Source organism: Hibiscus syriacus, unplaced genomic scaffold, assembly GCF_006381635.1.
Source record: "Hibiscus syriacus cultivar Baekdansim isolate YM2019G1 unplaced genomic scaffold, ASM638163v2 tig00110328_pilon, whole genome shotgun sequence".
NCBI classification, from domain to species: Eukaryota; Viridiplantae; Streptophyta; class Magnoliopsida; order Malvales; family Malvaceae; genus Hibiscus; species Hibiscus syriacus.
The window spans coordinates 7,558,324-7,586,271 of NW_024062685.1; the positions used below are offsets into that span (position 1 = coordinate 7,558,324).

General features: G+C 32.8%; 2 protein-coding genes and 3 pseudogenes across 2 annotated transcripts; 2 read left to right on the plus strand and 3 right to left on the minus strand.

Annotated features, from left to right (window-relative positions):
- Nucleotides 1–3,485: 3,485 nt before the first annotated feature.
- On the minus strand, nucleotides 3,486–4,858 carry LOC120118625 (stemmadenine O-acetyltransferase-like). Its single transcript, XM_039138646.1, has one exon. The coding sequence runs from the start codon at nucleotides 4,851–4,853 to the stop codon at nucleotides 3,507–3,509; it is 1,347 nt and encodes a 448-aa protein (XP_038994577.1). The 5' UTR covers nucleotides 4,854–4,858; the 3' UTR covers nucleotides 3,486–3,506.
- A 5,221-nt stretch (nucleotides 4,859–10,079) lies between these two features.
- Nucleotides 10,080–12,555, plus strand: LOC120118353 (annotated as a pseudogene).
- Nucleotides 12,556–14,597: 2,042 nt separating this feature from the next.
- LOC120118624 (pentatricopeptide repeat-containing protein At2g13600-like) lies at nucleotides 14,598–16,935 on the minus strand. The gene has a single exon (XM_039138644.1). It carries the CDS (start codon nucleotides 16,829–16,831, stop codon nucleotides 14,645–14,647), a length of 2,187 nt encoding a protein of 728 aa, XP_038994575.1. The 5' UTR covers nucleotides 16,832–16,935; the 3' UTR covers nucleotides 14,598–14,644.
- Nucleotides 16,936–18,415: 1,480 nt separating this feature from the next.
- Nucleotides 18,416–20,824, minus strand: LOC120118626 (annotated as a pseudogene).
- A 1,254-nt stretch (nucleotides 20,825–22,078) lies between these two features.
- LOC120118713 lies at nucleotides 22,079–27,027 on the plus strand (annotated as a pseudogene).
- The last annotated feature ends 921 nt before the right edge of the window (nucleotides 27,028–27,948 follow it).

Sequence of the window (27,948 nt, forward strand, 5' to 3'; positions counted from 1 at the left end):
CCGGCGGTGACTATTGTTTATGGCCATTCAAAATAAATTCATTTACTTAAATTAATTATTATTTTTAATTAAAAATCATTATTTAATTATAATTCTATTAAAAAGTAAAACTAAATTTTAATTAATAATTAATTTTAAAAAACTCAATACTTTTTAATATTTACAAAATAAGAACAAATTTGATTGTGATGTGTTTCGGTACGTCGGTATGCAACGTGCGCGGTAGACTCTTCCATGTGTGTGTATATATATATTCATTCATCCATTCATATATTGTATTCATATGTAGATGATATTAATTACATAATATAAATCAATTTGTTTGTTTATGGGAATCTGAGTATGGTATTGACACACGTCGATAATTAAGTTGAAATATTTACGTCACATTTTTATTATTGATTTATTTCTTTATTTAATGCGTTTTATGAAATATTTAAAAAAATATTATATTAACCGTTTATAGTTATATGGGTGACAACGTATGGTCATAAAAATTGACCAGTTATACGTTACATCAAAATTCAAGCCAATCCGACTACTTCTATTGTATGTTATCAAAAATTCATGCTTATTAGTAGACTTAATATCATACTATTTTAGAGTGTAGGGGTTGGATTGGATAACCAGACTTAGTACATCTGATAGGCATGGTGCGTTGACCTTTCAAGATCACATTATCTTTGTATTTTTCTTTTAAGATAATTCAAGATGTTGTTTTCGAGAGCGAATCTGCATTTTGAGCAATTAAAGTCTTAGATATTTCTCATAATTTTTAGTTAAATACATTTTTTTTTTATTTTAGACTGCGGCATAGGATTTTGTTACAATTTTTTGGATGTTTATTATCAGTATTTTATGTATGTCATAATTAATGATAATTTTAATGGATTTTAAGTGAATTTTGAAGGTTTATAATAATTGATATTTTTAATAGAAATAGCTAGTATTATTAAAAAAGTAAAAATATTCGAAATTACAATAAGTGTTTACAATTATCATCGTAAACTAAACACATAATTTGGATTTTTTTTCTATAACATTGAAAGTAGGCACTTTAGATCATATAAGGACCATACATGGAAAATGTTAAAAAATCAACCAAGAGACATGAACAAAAATATATACAAATAAATTTGACTGCATTGGCAAATGAACCACAAAAGGGAATTAAGATATTGAAAAATCACCGAGAACTGCATATCATAACCGACCGTTGTGAGAAATTATCTACAAACGCAATATCACGCATCCAAATTCAATCCAAACGTCCATAGTAGGGAAGATATACAAGATTTCGAATAAGCACCATCTTGATCAGTCGTGGCGTCGTCAAAACCAACCCTGAGAAAACATAAATAAAAGAACAGATAAATGACCGAGAAAAAAACGTGCAACATTACAGGCAGAGATAAACGTACAACCCAGACAAAATTATTCTTATTAAAAAGAAAAGAAAAAGAGAATCGACGGTCGACAACCAACATCAAAACTGATGTCGCTGTGAACTAAAGAAAATCAAAGAAAAAAGTTCATCTAATTTATGAAAAACGATACAAACTAAAAAAAAAGGAATACAAAAGATATATTCTAAAGTCTATAATAACTGATATTTTAATGTATTTTAAGACACAAAAATAAATTATTTGTAGATAATTTAACTTTCGTAATTCAATTATATTGTCTTGATCAAATCTAAAATCTATAAGATAAACTCCCAATAAAAGAAAAATTAATTAAACTATTTTATCAAGACAAAATGTATTAACAAAAGATCTAATTGACACAATTTTTAAATTTTAATTTAAGTGGAATTGTTTTTCGTGGAGGTAATTAACCAAAATTTAAGTATAAAAATATCTCATAACTTTAAGCCTGTGCATTAAACAACCTTAAAATTTTCAGAGTTGGGCCTAGAGTTGGCAAACGGGTGATTCGGATCGAATTTGGGTCAAGTCATTTCGATTCGAGTAATTTCAGGTTAAGATTAAGTTCAGTTTAATTTTGTTCGAATCGGATTAGATCTGGTTCGAATCTAGTTCGGGTGTATGTTGAACCGGGTTAGGTCAACTTTCGGGTTAGTAATTATTAGATCGGGTTTTTTTTTGTTTAGATCAATATCAGATCGTTTGATTTTTGGATCGAGTCAATATTGGGTCGGGTCAATACCAGATCGGGTCAATACCAGATCAATTGATTTTTGGGTCGAGTTAATATCGAATCGGTTAGATTTTGGATCGGGTCAATATCAGATCGGTTGATTTAAGTACCTAAAGTTTTTTCTGCTACCATTTTAGGTGTATAGACGTTAACTACCGTTAAAAAATCATGTTAAGTGACACGTGTCATGTTCTGATAATTTTGAGAATTTTACCTTTTTTTTAAATATGCTTTTTAATTTTTTTATAAAAAAAAACCTGTGCAATTCCAACCCCACGCCCACGTCCTCCCCCGTCGCATTCTCCCTCCCCTTCGTCTGTGCTCTCCCCATCATTCCCTTCGCCTATGCTCTCCCATCATCCCATGCTTCAATTAATTATATTTAATAATAAATTTGGGTTGAATTTAGTAATAAACTTAGGATTACGTTTTGGGATTTGGGTATTAGGTTTAAGGATTTATGTTTATGAATTTATAGATTTAGGAGGATTTGGTGTTCGATCAGTTGCGGAAGTATGAGAGTTTTGTGCCCGACCACACGTTGTTGGTGTTCGTTCGATTGACGCATTGGTGGTGGCAAGCGGTGACAAAGTGATTAAAATTAAGGTTTTAAAAGTTTTGGGATTTTTAAGATTGGAAAAAATAGTTTTTTTTAAATATATATTTTAAATAAAAATTTTCAAAATTATCAGAACGTGACACATGTCACTTAAGGAGGGTTTTAACGGTAGTTAACATCTGGGTACCTAAAATAGTAACGAAGAAAACTTTACACCTATTTTTTGGCACTAAAATATTTTTCGAGATATAGTTTGAGACTTATTTTCATATTAATCTCATTTAAAAATCTAAAATTTAAAGTATTAAATAAGTTCAATGAACATCACTTTAACGTAAACTCTATTTCATTTTTAAACTGTAAGAGAGAATTTTAAAGTTAGTGTCATCTTAATGTATAGTTATTTTGTTGAAAATATGTTAATGTATACTTAATTTCATTGAAAAATATGTTATTTTTGTTGATTTTAAGTGAGTTTTATTGAAAATCAATATAAAGAGAAGAAAGAAGAGTAAAATACGATTATTTTGATATTTATATTGTCGCAAATTGCTACTGGTGACAGACATAGATTCATTTTTTATAACAGTTAAAAAAGCACCGTGCCTAAAAGTGAAATGTTTAAAAGTTTAATGACAAAATTGATACATTCGTAAAATTTAGAACACTAATCGATGGCTTTGGGAGTTATTAAGAAAATGGATGTATTTATGTATTTTATTGACTGAAGCAATAACCAATACAACAATAACTAGCCATTCCATCCATGGCTGTGGACACTAATCGATCAGATACGACTGTAATTTAGTACACTAGGATTTAAAGAAGCAACCGCAAGCAATTCCTTGTCACGCTCGAATATGTCCATTTCTAGTTGGTCCAAGGTCACCCATGCTTCTATACCTCCCCATTTGGAATCCAGCAAGACAATCAGATTCTTGAAATCACTTGGACTGGTCACCCATGTCGGCTTTCCCCACCCAAAATCCATCTCATGAAATGGGTAGCCGCACAAGTTTGTACAAGTATAGGTGTTGATGTCTTCGGTTTTGCCATTCAGGAGCCGAGCAATCTGTTTACGGCCCTCTAGGATTTCGTTATACCCTTTCTCGGTTTTAATTCCCTTCACCTTGTCTTTGCGGACGTTGGAGAACTCGGTCTTCATCTTCGAAACCAGTCGATGGAGTTGCATATCATCCTTGTGGAACATCACTGCGTATTTCAGTATCAGGTTTCCTATGGTGTTTCCAGGTAAAGGCGGATCCATTATTTTACGTAAATTCACAACGTTTAGCAAAGCAGACTGTCGAGACCGAGTGGACGACCCATGCTTCGATCGTGCAGCAGCAGCTGCTGCAGCTACCGTCGAACATCGCAATATGATTGCCAATACGATATCCGCATCCCTGATGTCCTGCTGCCTCATGGATGTAGCAACTCTAGCTTTGAGATTAGATATCTCCGGTTCGCGAAACACGAACCTCTTCGTCTTGCAATTACGAGTCGTGGGCGGAGGAGGAACGGGTGCGATTACCGAGTCCAAAGGCGGTAACAACGACGCCCCTACCAGTTTCGGTAACTCGACTCTGCCATATTCACGGCCACTGATGGCCGTCCAGCTCTGTACGAAGGTACAAAAAGATGAAGCGTCGCCGAATTTCTGCGAGACGGATATCGCAACAGCCGTTCCGCCGCAAGCGAAACTAGTGAGTTGAACGAGCAAGATACAAGCCAATGTCGTACGGATGGCTTTAGGATCAGTAGACGGGACCAACTCCTTAAGCTTATCAGGATCAGGATTAGCAAGAATGTCCTTGAGCCGGCACCTAGATTTAGCTTCTACAAAACAAGCCCCTTCGTCATTGCACTCTATGGTTACCGCATCCATAAGCTGGCCTGCAAGCGGGTAGAAATGGAGCAGAATTTCGGACAAGGAGGTCTTGAGCGACCGAGACTTCTGCGACGTATACGAATCGACATTGTCCGAAGGATAGAAGAAGATGACGGAGCCGTAATGAATGGCGAGCACGTCTTGGTCTAAAGCGGAAAGATTGAATGTTCTGAGATGGTGAGGGGTTGGAATGGAGGGTTTGATGGTTTTTCTGGACACAACTTCAACCTTCATTTTCTCCATCCCCTTCGCTTCTTGCCTTATGCTTAGTTGATTAATCTGCCCAGTGTTTTATACACATATCTCAATAATTGAAGCAGCCATTTACGACCACCACGAAGGAAGAAAGCTTTATTTTATTATTTTAGTTTCCTTTGTTTCGTGAGGTGTGCTGGAAAACAGAGCTGATTTCTTTGAATTCAAGCTCGAGTTGGTGAAAATATTATGTCTTAAAATTAGTATTAAAAAACCAACAACCAATTCTAGTGAAATTATTATAAACGATTCAAAAATTCAATTCAACTGAACCCATCTTCATCACGTTTGCAAAAGAAAACGAAGAAAACTAATACTATATTAAATCCAGATTTCGTACGTCTAAACACATCTTCTTTCAAAAATACGTATAGATTAATATAATTTGATTCAATAAAAAAGTAAACTTTTAATTTAGTTTAATGTTAAAATTTTAATTCGAAATTTTATAAACTCGTTTCAATCAAAAAAATATTTAAATAGAGTTTAAGTTATAAAATAAAGTTCAAATGACTTGTATAACTCAAAATTTTTAATAGTAATCATAAATATGTTTCCGGTTCGAATATAGTTCATCAATTCTGTATGATATAAAATTTAAATTCGAATCTGTAAAACTCGAATCAACTCGAATTTATAAATTCGACTCGAATTGAAAATACTTTAAATAAAATTTAAGATATAAAATATGATTCGTCAACTTGATTAACTCAAAATTTTAATTGAACTTAAATAGATGGAATACTAATCCCATAGGAGGTCACGAACTATGACGACTGAATCGCAATCTCATAGTTACGTCAAATCACGAGAAGATGAAGGAATTTATTATATGAGTGAAGGCATGATAAAAAGAAGAAATGCATGCTCCATTTTATTAATATATATAATCCACATAGGTTGAAGCAGACAAGTTGACTTCAGCCATCAAATTAATATATAAAAAGACATTCTTTAGTTTGTTGTAAACTAATAACTCATATTTATTAATATGACCATTTTATTTTCTAATTGTTTAACATATTTCTTATATTTTATTTTTTAATGACATTAGATAAAAATATAACATGACATTTTAATATATATATATATATAATGTCTAATATAGACTTATATCAATATCATAATATAAAACAATTTATAATTTAATTAAATAATATTTAAAATAAATGTATAACTAATTAAAATTTTCATTGTTTTTTAATGTTGAATAAAAATAACAAAAATAAATAAAATAATAAGTAAAAAAAAGCTAAGTTTATTTTTATTTAAAGTTGAGTTAGGGGCCGTTTGATTAAATCAGAATAATTAAGCGTTGAATGTTTCAATGGCCTGAATGATTCAAATGCTCTGTATGAATTAGCTCTGAATGTGACATGTTGATTGATAATGGTTCTGAATCATTCAGAATGTACTTTAATGTTGAATCATTCAGCAGTGTTTTACTGAATCATTCAGCACAGTCTTCATTCAGAGGTGAGAATCAAATACGATGAATGCTGAACGGTTCAACATTCAGCGCTGAGTAGTTCCATTCAACAGTAAACACACAGCCCCTTAATAAATAAACTATTCTTTTTCAAGACATACATTTTAAGTCTTGCAAATGTCAAATATCCAGTATGGCCTCTAGCTTCAGCAGATGGTGGAACTGGAGCCATCACTGCCGGACAACTTGGGTTGTCCCTCACACTTGCTTCGCTTGAAGACGACCTCCTCCTCTTTCCAGGTGGACATATGATGGAACCACCGTCATCGACCTTCGAGCAATCCATGTTCCATTCCGAGACTTCGTGTGTTCGAAGTAGTATTTCAAAAGTCCTTATATCTGTGTATGTTACAAGCACTTCATATATACCATCCCAAAAGTCCCATCTCTTTCTTCTTTTAATGAACTTATGTAAACTCGGTACATTGTAAAATTAAAAGAACCAAAGTTTACCATCCAAAAAGAGAGTAAATTAAACTATAAACGTACACAAGTTTCAAAAACAAAAATATTACCACTCACCAAGGGTTCCATCAAGATTAAACTATCAAACACAATACCAGAAAGACCCAAATTCATGAAATATATACATCTAAGAATACACATATTCAACCATAAACGTACAAGAGTGTGTATACAATACTACCCATAAAGAATGTACATTCAACTATAAACGTTCACAAGTTTCAAAAAAGAAAGAAACAACTAAATACCCATAGTTCCATCAAGATTAAACTATCAAACACAATACCAGAAAGACCCAAATTCATGAAATATATGCATCTACATATACACATATTCAACCATAAACGTACAAGAGTGTGTATACAATACTACCCATAAAGAATGTACATTCAACCATAAACATTCACAAGTTTCAAAAAAGAAAGAAACAACAAAATACCCATAGTTCCATCAAGATTAAGTTGTAATATGCAAGCACAAGAAAATACAAGAATTCATGACAAATATACATATACATTCAAAGCAGGTATAGTGGGGAAAACACTATCAGTTATTTCATGAACAGTTAAGCTATAAAAATTGAGGGCAAAAGAAATACTTACCTAAGATTTAGTTTTGACTTAGAAGGCAAGATCGGAGGGAAAAATTGGAAGTTTTCGGGTTTATGAATAGCAGCAAAAACCGGGCTTTTTTTTAGAACTTGTTCATGGGGTAGGGTTTTGGAAGATGTGTGGGTGTGATTTTCATGGGCTTCGGTTTTCGGATTCCATTGAATCAGGCTCAAACAGTTGTTGGACAAGCTAGATCTGGACCTGGGTTCTACTGATTGCCATCACTAGCTCCGGCCTGAATGTTTTAATTTCACCTTTCATTCCATCCAATTCGATATATTTGTTAAACTTATAAATATTTCGTAAGTAAAATTTTGACGTTGTTATGTATCTTATTTTGGAGTTAAATTTTATAATTTATGATTTAAGATTTAAATTTAAAATTTATATATAAAATTTGAAATATTAAAATTATTTAAATATAACAAATGATATTTAAGTAAATATATTTGCAGGGAGTGTTTTTATTTTTTAATAATAAATCATTTTTTCATAAGATAAAAATATAATCTCAACATTAAAATCCAAAGGACGTGAAAAAAATAAAATTAAAATATTTCTTTAAATACATGCTTCCTCTTCTATAAAAAAAACCCAATAATTATAAATAATTTATTGGTATCTATATTCAAAATTAGACGTAATTGATGTGTGGAGATTGAAAATCAATCTGACATATCGTTTCACAAACGATCTTGAATGTATTGACTAACACGAAACATCAAATTATCGTAACGATAGAAAAAATCGTGTCGTAAAAACATATTAACAAATGTACCATAAAAATAGATAAAAGCAAACACATTAATAATATGTTTTTTAATAGTGTTTGGTGATTATAAGAAGGTATAGTTATTATTTTTAGAAGTTAATTTTTTTATTATATTATAATCACTTAATAGCTTATTATTTTATTATATTTTATTGTACTAATTTTTATTATATTTTATTGTACTAATTTTTTATTACTTTTTGCAGTTTTAAAATAACATGTGGGTTGTTGCGTTTATATGAGAATCATATCTCGAGTCATTTTGCCGATACGGTAATAATTTTAAATTCTGTTATTTTATTTATTATGAATGTTTTATATAGTTATTTTTTAGTATTAGTTTATGTTTTAATTTGTATACTATTTATTTAATTAGGTGAATGGTCGTTTATTGGATTCATTTATTCGTAACGTTAAGTTAGAGATACCGAGTCATTTCTGGTCATATTTAGCCTTGGCTGGATTTGGTGACGTAGCGAAATATGAAGGGCATTGTAACCTTGAACCCAACATTATTTCTACATTAATTGAGAGATGGAAACCATAAACACAAACACTTCACCTTCCATGTGGGGAGTGCACTATTACGTTGGATGATGTTTTCATACATTTGGGCCTTTCAATAGATGGGGATGTTATTTTTGGTGTGACGGATGGTGATTGACATTCTTTGTGCGAGGAGTATCTTGGAGGTATCACACCTAATTTCAACAGTGGTCGAATACGATTATCATGGTTGACTACAAATTTTCGACAATTGAGCGAATACTATTCCGAGGAACATGCTAAAATATTTGTCCGTGCTTGTATATTACAATTCATAGGAGGGATCTTGATGCCCGATAAATTTTGCAACCAAGTTCATTGTATATAGTTGTGTCACCTCGCAGATTTTCAAGTTGTCGACTCATTTAGTTGGAGCCCCGCGGTTTTGGCATCTCTGTGTCGGGCAATTGATTATCAAAAAATGCTATTGGTGGATGTCTCTTTTTTCTGCAGTCCTGGGTGTGGTATCGCATGCCCTTTTTATGTTCGGTCGTGAAAAACTCGTTAGTCTTTCCGTTATTGTTGAGGTAATTTCAATAATGAGATTGTGTACAAATAATTTTTAAGTATATAATGAATTTTTTTTACACTGAATAGGTGATCATGTATAAGGACAAATTATCGTGTTATATCAGACGAATTGGAAGAAATTCGGCTCCTCATTAATCAAATGATTGGTATAGAAGTATATATTTAAATTTTATTATTTACCTTTAATTATCGTTATATAATTATAATATTATTTTTATAAGAATTATATATATATTTGTTTTAATTTCAATAGACTCCTTATTGTAATGAAGAAATGAGGCATTGCATTGTATCTTAGCTCACTTGAGTGGCTCATTAGATGTATGGATGGTGGCGATCCCTCTGATATGTTATGTTATTGTCGAGTGGCATCCTATTGATCGCGTGCTCCACCAATTTGGTATCGTACAATCTATTCCAGTAATCTCGACAATATGCATAACGTCGATAGACGATGCAAAAAATATATCAACTAGTTGATGAAGCACAACGAGTGGGTAATGATCTGAGAGGATCGACGTGGACACATTCCCCGTACGGAGCCAATTTATGTTAATCGTTATTCGGTTGCGGGTGACTATTATCAATGGTTCAACACAAACGGGAAGTCGTTCCTACTTTTTGAGGAATCACGAGGAGAGAGCATTCATCGGCGTCGAGAAAAACATCCACCGTCACAAGATCATCTCCCCCTGACTCGTGGACGGAAAGCAAGTGTTTCTGGATCGTCCTCAGTTGCAGCACCAAAACCATCACAGCAGCCACCATCTACACCGAATTATATTTCATAGTCGTTTCAGATGCCACCATCGCAGGGTTTTATGACACCTCCTGGCGGATATACTCTCATGCTTATAGATTCAGCTTAGTCTTCATATGTTGCTTATTTGGCGGGTGATACTTCACCATAGACACAAACACCTTCGGCTCAGTTTTCGCATTCATTGATGTCGATGTTTTAGTTTTCACAGTTTTCTATGAGCGGTGGGATGATTAGTCATACACCTCCAGAGTCCTTATTCTATGGAAGTGCTACATCGTCATTTGTCCCTCATCAACAAAATGTAGTTGCTACTGCTGCTGATGATGATGAGAGTGAGGAGGAAGAGCAACTTATACGAAGAAATCCTCATCGAAATAGACAGCTACCGCCATGTGGAACACATTCAAGACGCAAACGTCGATAGACTTGTTTTTATTTATTTTGTTTTTAATGTTTTTATTTAATTATGAATTTTTTTATTTATTTTATTTTTTAATATTTTTATTTAATTATGAACTTTTTATTTATTTTATTTCTTAATGTTTTTATTATTTAATTATTTGAATTGTAACGTTTGTATTTAATGTTTCTATTTAATTGTTTTTATTATTTAGTTTGTAATGTTTTTATTTAATTTTCACTTGAATATCACATTAATTAAAAGTAAACGAAAATGAAAAACACAAACGGAGGCTTCATAAACAATAATTACATCGTCATATCATCAACGGTTATGTGATGATAAAAGAGATAAACATTTTTTCTTATTGTGACATAGGTTTCTACAATACCTACATCTTTTGTTTTCTTTGGACATCTCTTAAATATCAATATCACAATAATTCGAGTGGATTTTGGACGATCTGTCTCCCTTAATAAGGACGGATCTAGTATAATCGGAAGTCAATTCTGAACCTCATCTTGGTATTTCTCATTACCAATGGGGAAAACTCAAATTCATATACCTTAAATACTTCTAAAAGTCGGTATATGAGATCTACAAAATGATTATAGTCTTGACGAGTAAAACATTAAGCTTGTAACACCCCGAATCCCGGAGCTGGTTCAGTTTTCATGGGGATTCTTCCAAATGGGAAGATTGTTGCAGTAAAGAGATTGATATACAATACCAGACAATGGGTTGATGAGTTTTTTAATGAAGTAAACCTGATCAGCAGGATTCAACACACGAATCTACTGAAACTTCTGGGTTGTAGCATTGAAGGTCCTGAGGGTCTCCTGGTTTATGAGTAAGTACCGAACAAGAGCCTCGATCAGTTCATTTTTGGTAATTGTTTGCTCTTTGAATGATTCAAACTTGCATTTTCCTGACACAATCAGTTAGATTCCTCTTGACATAAGCTAGCCCCAATCCTTTACTAAAACACTGTAGGTCGTTTGTTCTTACTATGTTACTCGGACTCTTCATTTTGCTTGAAGTATCCAAGTCATATTCGTTCATCGGTACGGGGATATTACAATCCGGAGTAACATTGCATTCTTGTAACTATTTTTAACTTGATGATTTTACTTTCATATGCAGACTAGGAGAAGGCAAAACATTTAAAGTGGAAGCATAGGTTTGAAATCATTGTTGGTACAGCAGAGGGTTTAGCACATCTCCATGGAGGAGGGTCCGAAACAAGGATAATCCATAGGGACATCAAAAGCAGCAATGTTCTTTTAGATGAGAATCTCAATCCAAAGATTGCCGATTTCGGACTCATATGATGTTTAGCTCCCGATAGAAGTCATCTCAGCACCGGGGTGTCGGAGCACTGTAAGTGTTCATACTCAAAAGTAGGTGTTCGATACGAATATGTGTTTGATCATACTTAATCTTATGCAGCGGATATATGGCTCCCGAGTATCTTGTTCGAGTACAACTCACAGAGAAAGCAGATGTTTACAGTTTTGGTATTCTAGTTCTTGAGATTGTATGTGGTAAAAGGAATACCACCTTCTCAAAAGACTCTGCTTCACTTGTACAAACAGTAAGCTCCCAAATCTTTGTTAATGGCCGCCATATTTACTACTTCAACCCTTGAAGAAATGAAATGAGAGCTCCAATGTGTGTGTGTTTTTTTGTCTACCTCAGTTTTGGACACTTTACAGATCGAACAGATTAGGTGAAGCTGTTGACTGTTGCATAAGAGATGAAATATCAGCAGAAGAGGCCCCAAATTATGTGCTTCAAGTAGGGTTATTATGCACACAGGCTGCGGTTTCCTTGAGGCCATCAATGGCAGAAGTAGTGCTGCTGACTGATAAAGATTGTGAAATCCCAGTAGGCCAGTACCAAGCCAGCCTCCTTTCTTAAACGCTAATGTCAAAGAATCAGAAAGCTCAACGAAGTCTTATTATAGTTCAGATGGTTTCATGTCAAATGAAGTGAGGAAAATTCAAGGTTCAGCTACCTTCTCTGAGTCTTCAAGGACTGGTAGTTCAGATGATGCATCAAAAACTCCATCGTAATTTGCAGAAATGGAGTTAAAAACCAGGTTTTGAGGGATTCTTTTCTTCTTTGCATGAAAAATATAACATTAAAATAAATAAATCTGTATAAATTAAATGTTTCATAATTTATACTCCCCATAATTTTCTTAATCCTTAAAGGCAGCTATCAAGTAGGTCGGACACTCGGTATTTGACTTTGGTATAACTATGGATGTTCGATCTATTGATCGACTAATTCGGATAAAATACTGCAGAGACAAAGATAACCTTCCAATCCAGTTTACTTCATTCACAATCACTAGGATTCGAACCTCTAACATTGCTTGAAAGATGTAATGGTTCCAAAAGTTAAAAAAGAGTAAGTTGGGTAGATGCTCGGGACCCATTTGCTTACAGAATTTCATTTCAAAATTTTCATTTCATTTTATTTATTTATTTTGAAATCTCATTTTAATGCCAGAGCCCTAGCTTCTATCTTAGATAGTAGCCAAATGTAACAATAGCATAATTTATATTTTAAAAATATATAAAACTTTATGTATATATTAATAATTAAATTTTAGGTGAATCTAGTGTTATAAATTCATAGATCACCAATTCGGTTAAAATTTATTAAATTAGTTTTATTTTAAATTATAATTAATACTATTACAATATTTTTATTTTTTATATTCTTATATATTCTTTAAATAAATAATTAAAAACACGTTTCTATATTAAAATCATGTTTAATAAAATTTCTGTATTAATTTTTACCGCTGCACCAATAATAATTTTACAAAAAAATGATATTTTACATATTTTTTTATTTCACTAATATTATGTTTAATAAAAATAATATTATATATAAAAATATACATATATTTAATTTGTTACTATATTATCGAATAATATTTTAAACGATAATTTATTATTTTATAAATTTATTTATTTATTTAGTATTACAATTTCTCCGATTCCAACAACCAGTTCGTCTTATTTTCAGTTGACGTCAAAGATTTGGATATTTGATGCTTATTATACAAGCATTTTTCAAAGCAAATAAATCGGGTAGTTTTGTTGTACGATAACCTTAATGTACGGTTAAGAAAAAGATACTACTGGAAATGTTAATATTCTTTTAACATTTTCGATAAAGCGCTACTTAAAACATTATTTTTTTCACCGTAAATGTTAATTTCTTTACTTAATTTCCGATAGAAAAAATAACATATTAGGTAGCGCCTAATATTAAAATTTCCCGTAAAAAATAAAGTTTTAAGTAATGTTTTACCGAAAATATTAAAAATATATTAACATTTCCAGTAACGTCTATCCTTAATATTAAAATTACCTTACCTTAGACATCATTAAAACGGATGGTAGTTAAAATTAAATAATTGATGTTACAGATGATTTAATATGGCGGCATTTTTGTCCACGTCACGCCATCCACGTAGTACATCATAAACGTGTCACCTCAATATTTACTTTATGCCAATTTATAATTTATAGCTGGTTTATTTCTTGACCTGCAAGGAACTAGAATTAGAAAAACAAGGATAAAGAACTCACCATCTAGGCCAAATGTCAAATTTATAATTTATGCTTCATCATCTGTTTGCTTCAACTTTCGGCCCACCCTACCTTTCAAGTTATAGAAGTCTATGTACTTGGTGACATTCGCATAGTTCTATATTAGGAGAATAAATTTTTAAAATTTGAAGTATGACGAATTTATAAAGTTTTGAAAAATGAGAACATATTATTAATAAAAAAATATTTAAAATGTATTATAATCATGTGACCATGTATGTGTTGAAGATGAAGTTATGGTCTTAATTTAACGTGTATACAGCCCTCCGCCTACTTCGTCGGAGCCATGGACCTTTCAACCTTGATTTCTATAATAGAAACCTGAATGCTCTTGCCTTTATAAATAAATTCCAATGACATCGTTGCCGAGGCAAACCTGAGCTTAGACATTTTGGGGTAACAAGTATTCGGTTGTGAGAATCGAAACCAAGGAATAATGCTCCGATCTTGTACTAACAACTGCAAACCCTTCTTTGTTTCTGGTATTAACAGCTGCAGCCACTATATATTATGCTGATCGGATAATGCCGATGCGTGTTTTATTGACAAACCAACTGCAGCAGCCGCTCTTTAAAGTGCCATCATTTCAGATTGCAAGAGCTCCAAGATATCGTAAATCTCAGCTGATTTCGAGTGTGTTCCATCTTCCGAATAAAAAGAGTATGCATGGTTTCTCACCTCAACCCAACTGCAGCCGCCACTCTTTTTCAATCCCTTCTCCCTCATTAATTTCCTAACGTTGGAAACATCGACCCATCTCCCAGCTGAAGCATATATGTTTGACAACAAAACAAATCCAGCTGAGTTTCTCTCTGCTAGTTCACCGAGTTTTCTAGCTGTTCTCTCTGCGATCTCCTCGTTTTTATATGTCTTGCAACCACTTAACAGAGCTGCAAGTGCATTAGCTTCAGGTTGGAACGGCATGGAATTAATTAACTCTTCAGCTTCGTATAAGCGTCCAGATCGAGACAGCATATCCACTACGCAAGTATAATGTCTTCCCTTTGGCCTTACACCATAGACTGACTCCATTTCACCAAAGAACTCGAGCCCTTTATCAACCAACCCACAATGAGAACATGCAAATAGAACGGCTAAAAGCATGAGCTCATTAGGAGCAACAGAGGAACTTCTTTCCATTTCTCCAAACAAGGAAAGAGATTCTTTTGCAAGACCACTTTCTGCAAGTCCTTGAATCATAACAGTCCACGAAAACTCATTTCTCTCTGGCATTCTATCAAAAACCTGCTTAGAGCTTTCAATATCGCCAGATTTTGCATACATATCAGTTAAGGCAGTGCCCAAGTAAACATCATAATGGAACCCTTGTTTTAAGATCTTTCCATGGATATCCCTGCCTTTCTCCAATGAAGCCACACTTGCACAAGCAGAAAGCACACTCGAGAAGGTCTGCTTCGTTGGAGATTCCCCAGACAAGAGCATCACATTGAATACTTCAAACACCTTATCATACTGCTTATGTTCTACATAGCCACCGATTATAGCACCCCAAGAAACATTATTTCGAGTAGGCATGTTATCAAACAAATACTTAGCTTCATCCATTTGTCCATTCATACAATAGCCACCAAGCATAGAATTCCATGAAACCACATTCTTGTTTTCAATGGAATTAAAAACCAATCGTCCATTTTCGGTATCTCTACATTTACAGTACAAGTCAACAAGAGAACTACTGATAAAAACATCTCCCTGAATCCCGATTTTCTTAATGTGAGCATGTATGTTCCTCCCTGCTCGTAAATTCTCAAGGCTAGCCAATGTACTAAGAATGCGAGAAAAACAAGAGATAGTTGGCTTAAACCCTTCTTGAACCATTCGTCGAAAGAGTTTCGAGGCCTCTAGATGATCACCACTCTGACTATACCTAGCAATAATTGCACTCCAAGAAATTTCATTTCTTTCTGGCATCTCATCAAAAATCCTCCTTGCCTCTCCCAAGTTCCCCATCTCCACATATATATCCAGTATCGCTGTCCAAGAAACGACATCTCTTGTATCCATTCGATTGAACACCCTCCTGGCCATATCAAACTCACGCATCCTTAAACAAAATGTTATCAACGAGTTGCAAACTGAAACATTAGCTTCAAACCCGGTTTTCACTATAAGTCCTAAAACACTCATTCCCAACTCGAAGTCCCCAGTTTCTATACACGCGCTAATCACAGCCGTAAAAGTAACTTGATTAGGCTTAACCCCGGATTCAAGCAACCTAATAAAAAGCTTCAAACCATGAAAGCTAAGCCCGTGTTTCAACAACCCACTAATCCCCGCGGTCCATGAAACCACATTCTTGAATGGATTCATTTCAAAATACCACATTGATTCTTGCACTCTCCCGTACTTCATTAAACCTGAAATCAACATAGTCCATGTAACCTCGTTTCTTTCAGGCATTTCTTCGAATAGCTTCCGAGCTTCAGACAGACTTCCCCACTGAATATTAGCATTAATCAAACAATTCTGGACAACTAAATTAAACCCATTAAACTCCTTTACAATCTGATTAGCTTCAGCTAATTGTCTAAAATCAAGGTACATTATTAACAGTTTGATAGCTACAAATTTCTCAGAAAAAATACCCTGCTTCAGTAAATGGCAATGAAGGGCAGTTCCTTCGGTGACCAAGCCTTTATCTGAGAAATTCTTTAATAAAGAACCACATCTTTTACAATAAGAATTGAAGTTTAGGGTTGGGTTGGTCGAGAAAAGGGCTTTCAATGCAGTTTTCATGCTATGAGAACGGAAGGAGAAAGAGATCGGAAAGCAAATGCGTTCGTTGAAATTAGGTTTTTTATTTATAAGGGGAGATTGGTTAAATCTGGCGGGATCCGATCATACGAAACCAAATGAGTCGACGTTTGAAGGCATGCTATGCTATAAAAAAGAGTCAGTAGCGAACTTATAAATCTTACAGAGAGATTATAAAATTGTAAGGAGTGAAAATAAATTTTTAATAAATACAAATAAAATATTTAAAATATATAAAAATTTAAAATTTTAACGGGAATTCTTTAGTTCGTTTCTGTTTAAGTCCATCCTTAATTATAATCATAAAATTATGAGATTAAGATTCGTTTGAATAGTTATTTTATTTTTTAAATCATTTTAATCGTAACATTTAATTTTGATTAAAATGGTTTAATATCATATATATAAATTTTAAATGGATAAGTTTACATATATTAAAATATTAATGAGACATATCTACGTATAAATAACTGATGATGTATATTATAATATGTTAAAAAAATATTTAGAAAATAAATTGTAATTATTTTTATTAAGGATAAATTACACTGGTGCTCAATGAACTTTTAAGGTGCTTTTAGTTTGATTACCAAACTTTTAGAACTTGTATTATAATCACGAAATTTTTAATTTACTTTTATTATTGTTATTGTAACGACAATATTAATGTAACATGTTAAAGTAGTTTTCAATCAATCTAGGCAGAAAAAGGATTTGTTTGGCTATAAGATTAATATAGTTTGGTTTTAATATTATCCGATCGTTGACAATGGCAAATACAATAATTTTAACTTTTAGTTTCAATCAGGATATATTTGAGATTGGAGGAGATTGAAAAGTTCGACGAATTTGAACCGAAGAAAATAAAAAGAAGAAATAGAAAAGTAACAATGTGAATGATCTATTTGATCAAAAGATTAATATAATTTGACTTCAAGCTAAATTGACAGTTGATAGTAATAGATAAAAAAATTTAACTTCTAGTTTTAATTAGAATTTAATTGAGATTTGAGGAGATTGAAATGTATTTGAGGAGATTGAAATGTTTTCCGACGAGTTTGAATGAGAAGAAATAAAGAAAAGGAAGGATAGTTTTATTAACTTTTTGACCGGATAAACCACTGAATGTCAAAATAAATGATGACAAAATGAGACGGTGGTCTAACAAAAACTAAAATTTAAAACTTTTCTGATGTGACCGTTGAATTATGTTAATCTTTTGACTAAACGAAACCTACTGTCCGAAGATCCTCCATTTATTGAAAATTCAAGTTTTGAAGCGATTGCAAAGGTAGTAAATTAAGTTTTTTTTAGGGGAAGAAGACTCCATGTCAGCATTTTCTAACCGCCATTAACAAAAGTGATAATAACGAAAACGAATTAAAAATGTATTAATTGTAATGCAAGTTTTAAAAGTTCGATAATTGGATTCTTATCTGTGTAGTTTATCCTTGATTGAAAGAATAGAAAATATTAAAGCTTATTTCAAAAGTGAAACTCAAATATGTAAATCATGTTTTGTCTAATACATGGAGGAAGTATTGGCATAAGTAATGGACAAAACATCCTGAAAGACAAGGGAAAACTAGTACATATGCAGCAATTGCATGAACTGTTGGGTTATTTCATATGCAACGATCTAAACTTTCATAAAATAGGAACCCTCGGATCCCTATATTCAATCCCCAAAAACTTAAGTTCTAATTACATCCATGAGTCCATAGAGCTTGCATTTTCTTGTTCCGGCACAAGCCGCACACTCATCAGCATCTACGGCTACATGGCTCAAGCAGTGTTTGATCCTATCATTCATGACATCCTGCAATATACGAAAACAAAAGTGAAGACATCCGACAGTTGGGTAAAACCAACTTACAAGAAAGAGAAACCATCTACAAGACAACATTGTTATTAAGACATGCAGAGGAAGTTCAATCCACTTATTGGTGTTTGAGCAATAACGAAAGCAACTTTCATAATAATCATGTACTTGACAACACTGAAACGACTCCTCTGTTTCAAATTTCGATTATGTAAGCTAATTAGAAACCACCGATCATGGAAAATCTAGCACGAGAAAAATACACAAAATTCATTCGAAAAATGATGGTGATCGTAGAGTAAAACAAGATAGCTCATACTGAAAAGCAGCTTCAGCATGTCATGTCATGGGGTGTTATTATATTTGATGCATGTTTGAGCAATAATAAAGAAAGTTGCATAACAATCATGCAGTTAACAAAGCCTCACTGGCTTCTTTGTTTTGAAACCATATTAGTCAAGCTAGCTATCAAAACAAGGACCATTTGGAAACATAGCACGAAAAAACGACACAAAACTCATACGAATTCAATGGTGACCAATGATGGAAACAAGAGAGTTCAGACCACAAGCAGCTTGGGCAGCCAATAGGGCAGTTATTGCTCACGATACATGCTTGCACGATAACAAGGAAAGTTTCGCAACAATCATGTACTTGATGACGACTTACAGGCTCCTTTGTTCATCAATCAATAATCACTCAAGGAGGCAAGGTACATATCAAATTGAGGACCGTTTCAAAAAGCAGCAGGAGAAAACTACACAAAACGCATACAAAATCAGCGGTGACCAACAACGAAAACAAGAGAGCTCCTCACACAGCTCATGCAATCCAAGCAGTGTGATTATTAGATACGATACACGCTTGAGCAATAAAAAAGGAAGTTTCACAACAACCATGTACTGATGATGACTTAGAGGCTCCTTTGTTTCAAAACCATATTACTCGAGCTAAATATCAAATTGTGGACCACTTGAAAACTTAGCAGGAGAAAACCACACAAAACTCATATGACATCAACGGAGAACAATGAGGAGAATAAAAGAGTTCATACCACAAGCAGCTCGTGCAGGCTGAGTGGTGCAGTTATCATATACCATCAGCGGTTAACGATGGGATATCCTTAGAAATAACATAGTTGCATTCAACAAAAACAGAATAACCCAAAACTTCTGTAAACACATTAGCTTTTTTTTTTCAAGTCATTACATGCAAATAAAATGAGCTACCTGGTACCAGTGCCTTCCAGGGAAAAGAAAGAATGGGCTAACGATCACGCGATGTGCCCCTCGTTGAACACACAAACCGAATGCATCTCTTATTGATGGCTCAGCCAATTCCTAGTTGAATTAACTAAAAACGTAAGAATTCAGTGCCCCAAAATATGATACTATTGTGTCTCTAAAACCAGTGAAGACATTGACATTTACCTTAAAAAAACAAAATGCAATGAACCAAAAAGAACAGACAACTTCAAAGTTAAAACCTTTGTCATCAAATTGCTTTGCTAAAAAAAATCGTTTTTTTTTAAATGAAGCAACTCAATTTAAACAGAAGCAAAAGAATTGAACAATAAGAAGGGGAAAGAACAACCATATGAGCTGCTTCAACAATTGGGTACCCGGTTTTCTCTCTAAAAATGGCTACAAATTCATCTGAAAGTCGTTAAAACAAAGTATAATTAGCTTCGAAAAGAAGTATATTTTTTTAAAACAACTAAACAGTCTTAGCAACAACAACAAAAAAAAACAGTTTGTTTAAAACTTACTTAGCATGAGATTAGATTCTTTACGGCGCGAACAATGGTCCACGATGATAACTCCATCTTTTTCACAAACCCCATCCGAGAACTGTTTGAATCCACCATTTTCGACGCTCAAACTTGACTTTGCTGAGAATTTTCTGATTCTTGAAGGGACCCTTTGAAATTTTGGGGATTTGTTGGATGCCCATGTAGATTTCCTTGCAGTCTCGTGAACTGAAGAACTGTAATTTAAAGGACTTAATTGAAAAACCGATTGGGCATATAATTCTCGACGAAATGAGAATTCAAAATTACATATATCTTTTTACCTTTGGAGAGTTGGAGTTTGAGGGATAAATAGTGATTCTATCGACATTGTTGGAGCCAAACTCTCGACACTGAGAGGACACTTCCAGGAGCTAACGACGTCGCATCGCATGAATACTTTAGGCGAATGAAAACTTGGGCCCAACTCTTGCATGGGCCTAAGATTGTGAAAGGCTCTTTTCTTTTCTTTTCTTTTAGAGTAAATTATTGGATTGGTTATTGGGTAAACTACGTATTTAGTACATAAACTATTAATTTTAATATCTAAACTTTTAATTTTTTTTAAATCATACATAATATTCCATTTTTTTCCATTTTAATACCCACCGTTTAAAACTTATTGTGTTTAGTACCTAAACTATCAATTTTAGTCCATTTTAGCACCTAAGCTTTCAAAAAAAAATTCAAAACCTAAAATTAAATTTTGAACCTGTAATAAAATGAAACAAAAACTAACTTTAGGTACGATTTTAAAAAAATTAAAAGTTTAGATACTTAAATTAACCAAAACTAATAGTTTAAATACTAAACGCGTAATTTACCCTTGATTATTTTTCTTTTATATTAATGTTTTGTCTACATTTAAAAATATTGTATTTTATTCATTTATACTGTCAAATTATTAAATTTTATTCAATTATATTATCGATTATTACATGTTAGTAATTCAACACTCAACATAAATACTCAATTAGAAAAGAGTTGTATTAACTATAAAAGACAGATCAATACCTATTAATCAAATAAGTATCCCCCATTAAATCACAAGTATTCAAACAACCACTAAATCAGTAAATAATCAATAATCAGATATCTTAATTATTCAAATAAATTTATATTTAATATTTACCTTCAACAAAATTGAAATTTATTAACCATATTCTTCATGAAACGTCGTATTAATCAACCTCAGTAAATAATCAACAATTAGCATTTTATTCAGTCGTTTTAGAGTGTTCTTTAACATTATTTTAATTTTATTTTTAATGGAAGAGTTATGGTTGGAATTGTTTTACATTTATTTGGAAGTTCTTTTATAGCTATTGGGTATTGACCGGTCCTTTTCCAACTTGCAAAGCTACATTTGTGGCATGCGAGTGTCAATAATGGTTTAGTTGAACGCTGAAGGGCTTACTAAATAACTTGTTTATTTGGTAAATAAATCAATATAGTTTCAGAAAATGCTAACAAGTGTTTCAAGGCAAATTATTAATTATCTTTACCCGATTATAGATACAGTTTTATTATAAATAAAATATATGAACATTGGCATTGAAGTAAAATACTAATTCATTTTCTTCCCCTTTACGACTCAGAGGTCGAAGGCAAATTATAATTATCTTTACCTTTACGACTCAGAGGTCGAAGGCAACACACTTTCTTCAAGAACCCACCCTCACTTTCATCATCACTTCACCACCTTCTCTCCAAACAAGCAAAATACTAATTCATTTTCTTTCCCTTTCGAATTCTTAACAAAATCCGGCTGATCCTGAAGCTCACGCATTAAAACAGGAGGAAAGTAAGTAAATAATGGCGGCGGCGGTGTTGTTGTTGGAGTAAAAGAAACCAGAAGTAAATAATTAAAGAAAGAAATGAGTGCGGTGAAACGAAAACCGGTGCAGCAGAAATCGCAAATTAGATGGAAGAGGAAGGTTTTGGCTGTGTTTTTAGTGTCGCTTTGTCCAGCGAGTTTAGTGTTAGTGGAGATGCACTACTCTCGGATCGGATCGGATCGGATCGGATCGTTGGCTTCTTTACGACAGTGTTTCACTGTCAAGCCCAAGATCGCCATCCTTTTCATCGCGAGGAATCGGCTTCCTCTCGATATGGTTTGGGATGCTTTTTTCAAGGTACTTCAATTCAATGCTTTATTTACTCATGAATTTAGCAAAAATCTGCTTAATATGGATTTTTTTTCAAGTCACTTCAATTGAATGCTTAATTACTCATGATTTTAGTAAAATCCTGCTTAATATGGATGTTGTTTTTTCAAGATACTTCAATTTAATGCTTAATTACTCATGAATTTAGTAAAATCCGGCATACTATGGATGCTTTGTAGTGTGCTTTACTATGTTTCCAGTTTTAGCATTATTGGATAAAGTTTATTGTATTTTCTTTTTAGCTGCATTTTTCTTAATTACTTGATAATCATTTTTATAGATTTGAAAATAAGAGAAATTATTATGCCCCTTTTTGAATTATGATCTTGATCATCATAATCATCAAGTGTTTTTGTTGTTTTTTTATTTTTGCAGGGAGAAGAGAACAGATTTTCAATTTATGTTCATTCTAGGCCTGGCTTTTTGTTAAACAAAGGAACAACGAGATCCTCTCATTTTTTGAATCGGCAAGTTAATGATAGTATACAGGTTAATTTTTCCTACCGTTTATTAATACTATAGTCTTTTTAATTATTATAATAAGAAATTCCTACTTTTTTTAAATTGTCATATGCAATTGATGCTTTGTTTATGGTGTCTATTTCCGAAATAAATGTGTTTGTTATCACTTGTCTTCATTCCGGTGCTTATGCTGATATTGCAACTGTAAATTACATGAATTTTTATTTGCCTAGGTTTTACTGACATGGTAAGGAACATTATGTAATAAATTTTTCTTTTCAAATACTAGAAGTTGCAATTGAAGCCGTGAACCAGTAACAACCTTCCTGTTGGTGCCTTAAGGTCAATTTGTGTAAAGCTTCTTTTCCGTGAATGGAAGATGTACTATTTTCAGTATGAAATTATCAACTTGTTTTCCGTCCTTGATCTGTGGAGTTGTTGCCAAAGAATCTGACCTTTTACACTTGAGACCTACGATAGCTTAGCCTGAAGATCTGAGGGTAGAATATTTCATAGTGGATAATAGTCCGAGGGGATAGAGTTGTTATAATGACTTGTTTGTTGGTTTCTGTTATGGATGTATCTGAAAAAATCGTGGAGCCTTTTGTCTGAAAATTTTCACTTATGCAATCAGTCTAACTCGTAGCCTACTGGATTATGGAAAACTGGTGATAGAATGTGAATTAGCAAACTTTTGTTTTTCTTGACATGATAAGATTTTCGCTCATGTGTTCTATTTCAGGTAGATTGGGGAGAAGCAACTATGATTGAGGCTGAGCGTATACTGCTTAGACATGCATTAACAGATCTTTAAAACGAAAAATTTGTTTTTGTCTCAGATAGGTGAGGATTGATTTCTATGATGATTGTGCTTTAAAGGCTTTATGTGTTTTGTTTTCAATTTAAGCTAAGAGAACTCTACTATTTTGAAAATTTGATATCTAACGATGCTTCAGTTACTCGGTTTCTTCTCAGCTGTATACCTATTTATAACTTCAGTTACATGTATGACTATATCATGTCAACACCAACTAGTTTCGTTGACAGGTTAGTGGATTTTAGAGTTTTAATTTTTGATACATTTTGTTTACATCAGTACATCACACGCTATCCATTATTAATATCTATTTGTAATAAAAAAATTAGCCGACCCTTTTTTCTCATATGTAATGGGGTAAGGGAGAGGTATGATAGTAGGCTGCCCCCAACGCCAGGTTGAGAGCAGCTTCCTAAAATTTGTAGTGTTCAAAGGGTTTGACGACCGAACTTAGTTTTACGTCACCTACAGAGTGAAACGGTGATTAGCTAATAACTTTTCGGTTGTATTTATATTTCTCATGTAATTTTCCCCAGCATATTTGAAAGGTGTTGTATGTTGCATTGTGATGCTTTCTCTGCAAGTAAGAAAAGCTGAAGACCTGATTCTTGACCAATAAATTGAGAAAGTATGCTTTATATGTACTTTATATCATTCCACCTTTTATAATATTTGTTTTTCTGACCTAAATAGTTTTTCCTCTGGGGAATAGATTTTAAACCAAAAACGAGTTTGAATACTCAATTCTGAACTAGCTTTAAGATGCACCAATATCATCGTCCAACAATTATGTTTTCTTTCAAAATAAGCCTGAATCAACTGGTTAATAACAAACTGAAACTTCTATGAGTCCTTGAAGAATTTCATTCTGAAACTTCCTATGATTTGTGAGCAGCTTTGCTGATACGAAAGAGGGTCAATACAACCCAAAAATGGATCCTGTTATTCCTGTTTACAATTGGAGGAAAGGATCTCAGGTAACGGTTAAGCTTTTGTGATTGACGTTTTCCAATGTTTTAATCGATATAATAAACTAAAATAGTATGTATACTTTTTGCAAGAAATTTCAAGTGGTTTGACTATAATCATCACATGATTTTCTTATCTTGCAGTGGGTTGTGCTAACAAGAAAGCATGCAGAGGTTGTTGTAAGTGATACCACGGTCTTTCCAATGTTCCAACAGCATCGCAAGGCAAGTTGTCTTGTATTTATGGTGCTGTTCTTTTTATTATTTTAAGAAGATCGTGGTCTTCATAGTCACAGAATGCCGTGATACTTTTAGGCATTTCAAGCTAACATTAATGCTTCCTTCACATGTTTTGAGAATGAATTTTACTCGATGGAATGGTATTTTGACTCCATACGCCAAGCTTTTAGCAGACCATATTTTTTTTAATATAATAAAGAAAATTATCTGAGAAGTTTTTGTGGTTTTAATTATATGCTATTTTTCTCATATTTTACCTAATCACTAATCTGCAGAGGAAATCATTGCCAGAGTTTTGGCGGGATCATCCCTTTGTAAGTATGAAATATCATCTTTTATATATTATCAATATGATTCCACATGCAATTCGAAGGAGCTTATTTATACTTTTTAAGATTTCTGATAGATGGAATGATCTTATTTATCTATAATGCGTAGCCAGCTGATCCAGCTAAGGAGCACAATTGTATACCCGATGAACATTACGTTCAGACATTACTTGCGGTAAGAATTTGTCTGAAGTCTGAACTGCCCTTTCTTGATTCCTTCTTTAGTCCTGGAGTTGATATGAAGTAAGATTATTCTGAAACATGAAACTTCTTGAAATGAATTGAAGTGCTAATAAGTATACTGCTTTTGTCATTCTTTCTTTTGTTTTTCAAATTATTGTATCTCTTTGTAATTCCATCTCCTTCAAATTATTCAGCAAGAAGGCTTTGAAGGAGAAATTACACGCAGATCGTTAACCTATTCTGCATGGGATCTTTCAGCCTCTAAAGATCGTGAATGCCATGGATGGCATGCAGTGACTTATAAGTTTTCCGATGCCACTCCCGAGCTTATTAAATCCATAAAGGTATCTTTACCCTTCGTTTGAGCTCTTAGATGATAATGAATTATCAATATCCAATTCACGTTTTCTTATATTCAAAGCTAAAAGAACTTAACAATATTCGGTACACATTTGAATTGGAAATTAATTTGAAACTAATCAATTTAATTAAAAATCCTACCGGTGCTTACTCAGACATGGTATGCTGATATGATGATCCTCCAAACAGGTGGAAATCTTGTACAAAAATTGCACATGCCCTTATCGGATGCTGACACCCAGATTTCAGTAACATTGCTTGTATTTCATGAAGTGATCAGGAAAATTAAAGGAATTGAATGACTTATGCAGGATATTGACAATATCCATTATGAGACCGAAAACAGAAGAGAATGGTGCCGTAGCAAGGGGAAGCCAGCCCCATGCTTCCTTTTCGCAAGAAAATTCACTAGGCCTGCGGCTCTCCACCTTCTTAATTTGGTAAGTTTCAATTTTACACGAGTTTCTTTGTTAACATATAATGATGCTAAAAGAACCCGCATTTGTCCGGGCAGATATACCTGAATGTCTTTGCCATGCATGTCTGTTTCACGACTTGATCTTTTCCGAAGTACCCGTATCCAATACATACTTTAGCATATTTATGTCAAGACGTCTACCATCCATGTGCCAAACCATTGTCCGATTTGTTTCCGATTCTCTTGCCCTAATTGCCCATGCTTATCCGACGTAGTCTTCCATTTTAACATGTCTACATATTCCATCCAACAGTCATTTCGTAAAATAGTTTCTTGAACTAGCATATGTTATATGATTCTCGTTTCCCCCTGTTGAACAGTCTCTTATAGGAGCTCGCCGTGGAGCAAAAAGTGGAACTTAAAGTGCATAAAGGAGTAATATTTCCTATACTTTGTCTAATGTTAGGTAGGATTTGTTTTGTTGGGCTTAACATGAATTTTTGCAGTTAAAATCATGGAGGGAGGTGTAAATTAGAAGGGGAAACGAAATCTAAAGTGTTTCGTATAATAAAAATGTCATTTTTTTAATGAAAATACACATATGAAAATCATCATTGTTTTATCGTTGCTTTCCTTTTTCTAAAGTTTTGTCTTGACTAATTCGGATAGACTCACATCGTAGATTTGACTTTGGTGGGTAGGTATCCCAGCAGGGATTTTCTGCATACACATGAACTCGAACTCGAGACTTTATTTAAGCGATATGTTTAAGTGATATCAAGTTGTTTACCATTTAAATTAAACCTATTGGTTGGTTTCTAATTTTTTATTTACGAATTTTTAGCATGAAATCATCAAATGAATGAGCATATATGTTATATTTTATTTTAATTAATTAATGCACAAATTATTACTATTAAATAAAAATTTTGATATTAAATTATATAATTTGAAACTGCTCAAGAAAGTCGTGTTCGTATATGTTGGGCCTATTGAGTATACGGGTGAGCAAATTTCGATAACTTATAAAAATTGGATTTTTCAATTCGATTCTATTTTAAAAATTTTGATTCGATTGGGTCAGTTTAACTTAAAAAATTTAAATTCGAGTTAAATTATAAAATAGAATTCAAATAATTTGAATTATTTAATAATTATTTATTCTCTGTCACACTAATGTGTTTTTCATTGACTTTTTAAAAGTTAAATTTTTTAAATTTTGACTATAATTATTTTAAATATTTTAAACAATTAAATTTCATAAAATATATATTTAGAAATTATTTGATTGAAGGTTTCTAAAATGTATTTTTTTTATACCTTTATCAATAATAAATTTTAAATAATAATAAGTCAAAGATGAAAAAATTTAACAAAAAAGTTTACATGATATATGTATATCATAAATAAAAAATATATATATGTATATAATATATGATTATATAAAATCGTTTAAATCGTAATTGAATATACCGTAATATTATAAATATTTACAATTAAATTTAAATAAGAATTCAAACAATTTGAATCGATTAGAATTTCA